Raw genomic sequence first — 9,748 nt, 5'->3', positions numbered from 1 at the left:
CCACCATGAGCCCTGTCTCCAGGATAGGTGCAAGGTCCTGGGGCAGCTGCAGCATCAGGCAGGGGCAGGCGCCAGTGGGAAGGAGCAGGCAGGCACAAACTGAGGGTTTCCTGTCATTTCTTTATTGGGGCAGGGAATGCATCATTCACACGGACCTCTGTTGGCCGCTATGTGCACACAGCTCCGTATACACACATCGCATGAGGCCTCTGGTGGGCCAGGAGGTCCAGCTCTTTCACAGAGGGTGTTAGAAAGAGACCATCCCAGAGGATAGGTGCGTCTGAGGCTGTGGCCCCACCCTGGTAGGAAGCCAGCTCTATCTGAATGCTGGGCAGCGCGGGGGGCAGGGGGCTGGGTGGTGAGAGGAGTTCGGGTAGACAGAGCAGCCTCCACCCCCGCTCCCATCCCGGGGCTGTGGCAGGGCCAGCCCTGCTCCCGAGGCAGGTCCTCAGGCTCGGTGGGAAGGGGCCTGAAGATCCCAGCGCTCCACGGGACCACTCCTGGGCCCTTCTCCACGCCAGGCCTGTCAGAGGACAGCCCTGCGGTCCAGGTGATCCCCGCGCCCACTCCGCTGGTGCCTCACTTCCAGGTGTTTCTTCTGGACCTTCTCAAAGTGCTGCAGCAGCTCTGCATAGTCGATGCTGGCCGAGTCCGTTTTCTGCGACTTGGGGGCTGCCTTCAGACTGTCTCTGGGGAGAGGGAGCAGAAGGGCGCAGTGTCAATGTCCTGGCACACGTGCTGCTGGAGGGAGGCAGCTCCAGACACAGGAGGGCAGGGCCACGGGTGGTGGAACTCCACGGCGGGGAGTTGGCTGCTTCGGGCCCAGCACCCCTTCCCCAACAGCCCCAAAGAGTTGAGGAGCCTGTGAGCTTCCCCTCCCCGGCAGTTGGAGAGACCAGTCAACACTGCGGCTTGGATATGGCCTCCAGCCTGTGGGCTGGCAACAGCGCCCAGAGCAGGCATCGCATTGGGAAGCATTTCCTGTTTACGAGTGGCTCCCTTTGGGGTGACAGCCAGGGCCTGCAGCCAGCCAGGAAGCCAGCTGGGGCCTGGAACAGGGTCAGGGATGGGGGAGGAGGCAGCTGGCCCTTTCTCTGGGGCAGGGCTAGGGCCAGCAGGGAGGCTGAAGGGTCTGTACTGGGCTCTCAATTGGCAGGACACATTTTTGAGTGTTGGGACCCAGAAGCCTGCAGGCAGTCCCTGTCCCTGGGGAAGCTGGTTTCATCGCTGGGCATGCCCATGGCTCCTACCGCTCCTGTTGTTACCACCCTCCCCAGCTGCTTGGTACAGCAGCACGAGTTGTGCACTGCACACTTACAATGTGCGTGGTACCCCTACAGCTGTGCAAACTAGTAGCCCTGCTGCCCCTTCAAACCAGTGTTTAGCTTGCCCTTGGGGACTAGATCCCCTCAGGCCTGTCCCATTCGCCATCCCTGCAGTCCCGTGATAGACTCTGCTCTCCTTCACGGACCGCACTCGCCTGGGGGGCAGATCTGTGTGGCCGGCAGTCACCTGGGGGCCCTTGGAGCTCTAGGGAAGGGGTCTCAGGAAGGCTCTGGGCTGTTCGTGAGAATCCTTGGGTCCTGTGAGTCATGCACAGACCCCAGTGGGGGTGTCCGGGCAGCAGCCGAGCACAGGAGCTAGACAGGTATGACCCAATGGTAACCTGACCACTTCCTAGCCATTAAACATTGGGTGACTCAGTTTCCTCATCTGTAAAGGGGGATTTCTCCAGCCCCCGCCTAGGTACCTGATGGGCAGCCACTATGACTACAACTCTGCCCTCGGAGGTGACCAGCCAGGGCCTGGCAGCTTGAGGTACATGAGCTGCTCATTTTGGGGGAAACACGATGGTGCTTCACCCAAACGGACCCCTCAGCAGTGAGCTTGGCTCCTGGCAAGGTACAGGCTCCCAGCATGGTCTGCGCCTGAGAGGCATCGCTGCCCTTGCACCGGGCTGCTGGGCCAGGGCCAGGGCAGCGTGGACCCTCCCATGGTTGGCCACCTGGAGCCTGGAGGTGGCCCCTGCCCCTCAGCCTGCTCCCTTCCTGCCTTCTTGTGAAGGTGCATCACCTGCAAACACCTTGGCCGGTTGCTGGGGCTGCTGCTTTCTGGGCCTCAGGCCTTGCCTCCTGAGCTGTTGAACATAGTTCAACGAAGATCAAAAAGTGGGGCTGCTCTAGGGGCCAGATGGCAGGCAGGGACCTCCTGTCACAGTCACTCTGTGGCACAGGTGCCACTGTCCCGAGAGAAACCTGGGTTTCTGAGGAGGCCGAGAGACACCCTGGAGCTTGGACCTCTAACTTCAGGGGGTGGCCGGATGCTACCCCAACCCAGGCCTGTAAACGTGAGGCCAGAGATGACCCTGAAACATGTCATCTGCCGCTGGGGTTCCATGGGTCTGTATGCTGCTCCCTCAACACCCCTGGTGAGCCTCGGCATTAGGCCCCAGGAGCAGATGAGGGGTTTCCATGGAGATGTCAGCAATGAATGGCAAACCCAGGTGATATGCAAAGATGTGGCCAGGGTGTGGGGGTCGGGAGGAGTAGGCTGTACCTCGCTCTCTAGACAATTAGTCTTGTCCCCAGGGACTCAGCCTCCCTGCGGGTAGACCCTTCCTGGCCTGAGGTCATGGGCGCAGGGAGGGGTATGTCCCATGGGGGTCAGGACTCCTCTCCCTGCGTCCCAGAGGGCACAGCCACCGGGGGCCTCGCACGGGTCCTTCATGTTTGCAACCCTTAGGCAGTGATGCCCAGAGGACACCGCCAGCAGCAGAGCTGGGGTTCCTCTCCTGCCGCCCCACCCACGCACCTGTCACCAGGCTACTGTGGTGAGCGTCACAGCTTTTCCTTCAGAGGGTCCCTCCAGCCTCACCCAGGAGATGGTCTTTGGGGAGTGGCTGGGAAGCCTGAGGGGGGCCAGGCTCCCTTAGGCCCGTGGGCGCCTTGAGCCCACAGAATGAGGGAGGGCGAGGGCCCAGGAACTCCCTCAGCTGTTCCCTGCTTGCAGGCCTGTCCGGCACCTGACGCTGTCCCCCAGCTGCCTGTCCCTCCCAGGGCTGAGACTGTCCTCTCCAGGATGTGCGCTGTCCCTGTGCCCACCCTGCCATCCGACCCCTCCCCAGCTGTTCTCGAGGCCCCTCCTCACCTACTGCTCCCGGCCTGTCGCCTGGGTCCCCGCTAAGAATGGCTGGGAACACAGAGCCCTGAAGCAGCCATTTAGTCCCAACGCTCATTTCCCGAGGAAGAAACCCAGAGAAAGAGTGGGGCTTGCCTGAGGTCAGAGCTGGGGCCAGGTCCCTATCGAGGCCTGGGGATGTCCCGACCGGCAAACAGAAGGAACGCTCGGTTCCCTAGCGTCCCTGTGCAGACTCGCTCTGCCCTGGCTTGGGGCGCGCAGGGAGGGTCCCTCTATTCTGAGATGAGGAGAGTAGGGGGCAGAGCTCGGAGAAGGGAATGGCCCAGCAGCACAGGGTCCACGGCCTGGGCTGAGGTCTCCCCAGCAAGGCAGGCTGGTTCCTGAAAGGGGTACCAGAGCCTGCCTACCTCCTCCTCCCCTCCCACCGCACCCCCTTCCTAAGCGCCTGCCAGGGCCACCTTCACACCCACCAGGTGTTGTAAAGGCCCGTGTAGAGGAGGCCAGCGAAGCAGTGTGGCTTCAAGGCCTCTCTCCCAAACGCAAACCCATCTCCTCAGCTGCTCTCTGCTCCCCTGGGACTCCCCGGTGGCACCAAGAGCAGCGGGATAGTGCCAGCACCGCCGCCCCGAAGAGCTGCTGCTGGGGAGAGGGTCAGGGTGGGCAGGAGCTGGGCCTTGGTCTGGAGGCCACTCTTGCTGAGGGCTCGAGCCCCTCCAGCTGGCCCGGGGCAGACCAGCAGTCAGGTGCCCACACCCAGCCCGTGGCAAGGCCAGCCCGGTGGGAGGGGTGGTGGGCTGAGCCCTGTAGGGCATAGAGGCTCGGAGCAGGGGCCGTGTGCCGGGCAAGCCCATCTCAAGGCTGCCTGCATCCATGCCAATGGCAAAGGCGCGAGGCCCTTCCAGGAGCGAGACGCCAGGCCCGCAGAGCGGCCTGAACAGCCTGGGAGGGAATTCTAGACACACAGGGCATCTGATGCAAGCTGGGCGCGCTCCATTCAGCGTAAATCTTCTCAGTGGCTCTGCCTGTTTCCATGGCGACCTGACAAGTGAAATTTTCCATCTCGGATGCCAAATGCCTGTGGATGAGGCGAAGCCTCCAAGGGTTACCAAATATAGACAAGGCCCAACAGGCTCCAGGGGCCAGGCCAGCAGTGTGTTGGGGTGGGAGCCTCGACCCCCCAGGGGCCGCAGCCTCCTGCCAGAGCTGCCCATGCTGGGCCTCTTGGCAGAGGTGTGTCTATACCTTTTCTTCCTGTGGGCAGCGCCCGCACAGTGCAATCACAGGTGCACGCTACCTCTGATTTTTAGGTTAACCCAGGTTCTTAGAGAAGGTCTCACTACCACCTGCTCCCAGAATCCCCCAGCCTGGTGTTCTGATAGGGAAATGAGAGGCCCACAGGCAAGTGGCTGTGGGTGGACAGGGTCTGAGGTGAGAGAGGGGTGTGATGCCCAGGCAAGGAGACCCTCGGCAGCCCCTTAGGCAGAGCGTCCTCACCAGGCCCCCCGGCCCTGCCCTTGCTGGGTGGCGATGCCTCCCCCGTGGAGGCAGCGGGCGCAGGCCCCTGCCCGGCACTCACTCGGTCTGCAGCAGCTCGGGGTTGGGCACGCACTGGAGCCGGTGGGAGAGCAGCTGGAAGGCGCTGCTCTGGGGCAGCAGCATGAGCAGGCCGTAGAGGGCCTTGATCAGGTACGGGTTGTTCTTCACGTCCAGCAGTTGCAGGCGCAGATCTGCAGGAGAGCAGAGGTCAGGGGTTAAGAGCCTGGCCAGGACAGGGCCAGCCAGGGGGCCGTGGCAGAGAACAAGGCAGGGGCTCAACAGCCAGGTACCACTCCTGCCCCCAGCCAGTAGCGCCTCGCTGTCCCCTGACCTCATCATTCTCTCTTCCTACCACTGCCTGTCTGATCTTCCCAACAGTCAGTCACCTCAGCCTGGCGACACCAACCTGCCGCTGGGCTGTCCCTGCCCCATGCTCATCGCCGCCCTGGTAAGGAGGGGTGTGGGCTGTACTGTAGCAGGTCCCCTCTGTGCTGCACGAGCTAGGCAGGTGGGGTGGAGAGGCTGGGCTAGGAGCGCGGAGGGAGGGCAGGGTGGAAAGCGCTGTCATGTGGGGCTGAAACACACCCCAGGGGCATCTGGTAGGGGCTTTGGAATCCACCTCAGATCCCAGTCCTGCCACCACCCCACCGGTGGGAGGAGACACACCCCTAGCCCTGCCCGGCACCCGTCCCAACTACACAGGCCCAGCCTTCTCTCCTATGAGCCCCCCCTGGGAGTCACTGGCTCTAGCTTCTTGTGTCTCTAGGCCCAGCTGGGTACCCTCTGTGGAGGGTGACACACACTCCCAGAGAGGCCATGCCACCAGCAGCTGTGCAGCATCTGGGCTGATGCTGAGCTAGGGAGCAGCCAGGCCCTGGGGCTGGGAAAGCTAGGAAGCAGGGCCTCCCGCAGCCCGCCCCTTCTGAGGTGGCAGGGGCCACCAGGGGAGACCTGAGCAGTCATCCCCGCGCCTTGCAACTCCAGCAGAAGCGTGGGCCTATCAGGGTCCAAACCCCCGAGCCCTGCGGAAAGCTGCGTCTAGGCATCCCACTGTTAGAACGGGTGCTCGGCAGGACCAGGGGGGCATCTGCTGTGGTCGCCCCAACAAAGTCCTGGGCCTGGAGAGGAGATGCTGTCGCTTTTCTAGGGTCGGGATGGATCTGACCTCAGGGGAGCATGTGCCTGGCTGCCTGGGAGGCCCCCAGGGAAGTGAGATCAGCTCAGGGGACCACCTGGGACAGGCTCAGGTGCACTCCACGGGGAGCAGGTCTCCCTCCACACGTGTCCCACAGGCATCAGGCAGCATGTGCCTGGCTGTTTGGAAAGCTGCCCTCTGTTTGGATGGGTGGAAGGGGTGGTGTCCTCGGCCCCTGAATCTGCCTTTGGGCTCCAGAGTGAAGGCTGATGGCTCAGCCTGACAGGTCACAGGCGCTGCCAGAGAGCAGGAGGCCTGTGTGGCTGGCTTCCTACCGCACTGAAAGCGCACGCGTTGCATGCAGTCGCTGTGTCTGAGGCGCCAAGAGCTGCGTGTGCCACAGCCAGCTGCCACTTTTGCACATTCAGCCTGGGTGTTACGATCAGGCAGCTCCCACCCATCGGCTCCCAGCAAATGCCAACTCTGCTTTGCAGAGAGATGAGTGTGTGGCTCTTGGGCACACAGAAGCCTGCAGGTGGGCCAAGGGTCCCCACAGCGTCCAAGAGCCAGGGCAGAGTGGCGTCTTGGAGGAGGGGCCGGCACGGCGCTGGGACAGCTGCCCACCTGTCCCGACAGCACTGCTCCAGTTCTCCCGGCAGCTGATACTCACCTTCAGTGGGTTTTGCTGTCGGCGCTGGCCTGTCCACAAGCCCCACCCTGAGGCACCCGGGCAGGTTCTGATGCCACATGTCCCAGCCCTGCTGCGTCTGGTCTCCTCAGACCTGATCTCCTCCCCAGTCTTCCACTCTTGACATTCCAGAGTATCCCTGGGGTGACTGCCCTCCCTCCACCCCCTCCCTCTTCTGAGTGTGGCTTCACCCCGCCTCACTCCAGGCCACCCAAAGGCCAGAGGCCAGAGGCAGGGCCCTTACATGTGAAGATGGGGCACTCGATCAGCTGTACCAGCTTGTCCACCTCCGTGAGGAAGTCCACAGTGACCTCCAGGTCCCCGCTGGTGGGCAGTCAAGGAAAGTCTTCCCCCTGGGCCAGGACAGCCTGTCTCAGGGAGGGCCCTGACGGGGAGGGGCGGCAGCTGGAGAGCTGGGACCCAGGGGCCTGACCCAGCGGCTCAGAGCGAACCTCCTCCCTCCGGTCCGGCTCCCGAGGCACAGAGCTGCTTCTGCCTAAGCAGGATTCCGCATGCGAAGGGCATTAGTCCATCCCGCTGCCTTTGTGTCCCTCTAATTGAGAAGCGCACAGCTGTCCCCGCTGCACGGCACCCGGCTCTGCTCCGGCAGCTCCCTCCCCTGCGATCCTGGGCTCTGAAAGGCCCTCACTTATCGCGGCCCTGCAGCCTGTGGGGAGGGCTGGGCAGGAAGGGTCTGCTCCCACCCGAGTGGACGCCGCCAGCCCGGCCAAGGTCAGGGCTGCGGCAGGTGTGGCCTGTGGTCCCTTGGTCACCAATGACCGAGAGAAGCAAATCTAGGGTGTGGAAGGGGAGCAGCACTGAGGGAGCCAGGCAAGGCCATGGCTGACCCTCAAAGGAGACCCCTCAGGGCCCCTCCTTCCTGAACCCCAACTCCAAGCCCCTCAGGGAAGGAGACCGATTCTGCATCTAAGCAGCTCTCCCAGTGAGGTCACGCCAGGCATTCCCGGAGGAGGCTGGTTTGCTGTACAGTATTTTAAACAAAATGTGACCATGATGCCCTTCGCTGAGGCAGACCCTGAGTGGGCTGGGGGGGGGGGGGAGGTTTCCCTCTTCTGAGGCCCCCTGGTCAGCCCGCTCTGCCCCCTGGGTCACCGCCGAGCTCTGGCTCTGTGGCCCCTGAAGGTCCCTAAGCACCAGCAACACCAGCAACACTCAGCTCAGCCCACAGGCTCGCCCCCGCCTGCTCTCAGGCCTTCCTCCCGCCCACCTCAGCACAGGGCCCGCCGATCTGCAGCGAGCAGGTGCCCCTGCCCGTTCCCCGGCTCCCGCACCTGGTCCCTCAGCCCCGATCCCCAGCCTATGCGGTTTCTCCAGGGCCAGCTCTCCTCCCTCAAGGCACCCATCTGGTCCTGATGTCATGGGCCTGGGGGCAGGAGGATGGCAGTGGGCCCACCCCTTCAGCGGTTGGACCGGAAGAACTGACGGCGAAGGATACAACTTCTGGATGAGGTCGTAGGCGTGGCGGTAGTTCTGGGTGAGGAAGCAGAGGGACACGGTGGTGACGGGGTTGTGGCACCAGGAGCGGTACAGGCAGCAGAACAGGTCCTGGCTCTCCTGGGGGAGGCAGGAGCAGTGAGCAGAGGGCCCGCGCCTCCTCACCTGCTCCTCCCCCCGGGGTCCATGTGGGGATCTGAGCGGGAAGGGCCCGTGTGGGGAGCCAGCTGTTGGCAGCCCCGCTGGGAACGCGCTGTCACAGGAAATGCTGACAGTTCCTCCCGGACCCTGTCATTACTCCAGGCCCCACAGAGCCACGTGTGGTGACAGGGCCTGGTGGGGGAGCCTGTCCTCCGTGCTGGCATTTCTGCTCTCGGCAAATGACAGTGATTGTCCCCTCCAGGACCCTGTGGTCCGGAGTGTGTGGGGCTGGGAGGGCTGTGCGGGAGGGCACAGCCTGCGGGTGGGGTGTGGTTCCCTGCAGCACCCTCCCCTCGTCCTCAAACGGCACATCTCCTCCCTTTCTGCGGCCCACCTTGCACTCGGAAACCAGCCCAGGAGTTGAACCCACATTCGGGGGAGCCCCTGCCCCGAGGAAAATTCTTAAGGCCTCTGCGAATGTCTGAAAGGAACCACAGGAAGGAGGCAGGGGTGTGGCCTGGATCGTTCCGAGCCTCTTGGCCCCAGATGCCCTCAGACCAGGCTTGGCTGTCCTGGAGGCACCCTGAGAGGGTTGGATGCAGGGTCTGAGCTGGGAAGGAGGGTGTGGGGGTGGTGACCACAGCCCAGATAGGGGAACGAAACGCCTGAAGGCCATCTGCAACTCAGCCCCCACCCCCGGGGAGCATGACCTTGACCATGGCCCCCAGAGCAGGATGGGAGGATGGTGAGTGCCTTCCTGCTCTCTGATCAGCCCTGGGGAGGTCCTCACCCCAAGCCTGGGACAGGCAGCCCTATGATACCCTGGCTTCCGACCGGGTGCCTTTTGGGACACATGGTCTAGCTGCTGGGGAACAGGGCCAGGGCCAAAGAGGAGGGCAACGAGAGCAGTAACCTGATCCCCGGCAGGGTGACAGCCACAGGCCTGCCCCTGACAGGGAGGTGGCATCCAGAGGGCATCACCCATTGGGTCCCCCACATGAGTCCAGAACCCTGTGTGCCAGGGGGCAGCACCAGGGTGGGAGAGGGGTGTCAATGGGAGATAAGGCACAGCCTTTGATGGGTCAGGGAGGGTGCGTGGACCCGAGTAGAGCACACGGTCTCCTCGGAGAGGCCTACGCAGCTGCTCAAGGAACCAGCTGGGACTCACTCCCATGCTGTTGCTTCCTGTGCTCAGCCCAGGGGCGTCCATGTTTTACACTGGCCCAGGGAGATCTCCAATTTCATCCGTCTCCTCCCAGAGAGCCTCCTGGGGCTGAGGGCGGGCTGGCAGGACGGGTGAGCGGTGCCCGCGTGCACACAGGGTTCCCCAGCCAGAGCTCGCAGGCACGGTACCAGTGTCCTCAGGTCCTTGAGCTGGTTCCGCAGCTGGAAGAGCTCTGTGGAGGTGAGCAGGATGGTGTTGAGGGTGTGGACCATGGTCGAGGCGAACTTGAGGTCCTCTTCTCGGAGTAGGATGTCCGCCATCGAGTGGAAGATGTTCTCCGCGTTCAGCAGGAGGCACAGCTGCCTGGAAAGCGGGCAGAGCGAAGGTTACGGCACCCCCTGGGCCTCACTGTGGACCCCTCCCCGGTCTCCCCATCCTGAGGACACCTGCTTCTCCTGGGGCCGGTGTGGGGACCATGGGGGACACGGGG

General features: G+C 63.4%; 1 protein-coding gene across 2 annotated transcripts in view; it reads right to left on the bottom strand.

The window, feature by feature from the left end:
- Window positions 1-99: 99 nt before the first annotated feature.
- The window catches only part of VAC14 (VAC14 component of PIKFYVE complex), a 91,096-nt gene continuing 81,447 nt past the window's right edge, over window positions 100-9,748 (bottom strand). Inside the window, exons 15-19 of one of the 2 annotated variants that reach the window (XM_081108073.1) lie at window positions 9,447-9,621; window positions 7,954-8,072; window positions 6,742-6,821; window positions 4,715-4,865; window positions 100-689 (exon numbers count right to left, since the gene is read on the bottom strand). In XM_081108073.1, the coding sequence (XP_080964199.1) occupies window positions 527-689; window positions 4,715-4,865; window positions 6,742-6,821; window positions 7,954-8,072; window positions 9,447-9,621 (688 nt within the window). In that variant the 3' untranslated portion in view covers window positions 100-526. The remainder of the gene's footprint in view (window positions 690-4,714; window positions 4,866-6,741; window positions 6,822-7,953; window positions 8,073-9,446; window positions 9,622-9,748) is intronic. The other variant, XM_081108074.1, reaches the window with a different exon arrangement.

Source organism: Myotis nattereri (genome assembly GCF_964212035.1).
Source record: "Myotis nattereri genome assembly, chromosome: 15".
In the NCBI taxonomy this organism is placed as follows: Eukaryota; Metazoa; Chordata; class Mammalia; order Chiroptera; family Vespertilionidae; genus Myotis; species Myotis nattereri.
This window is presented reverse-complemented; position numbering and strand designations above follow the sequence as displayed.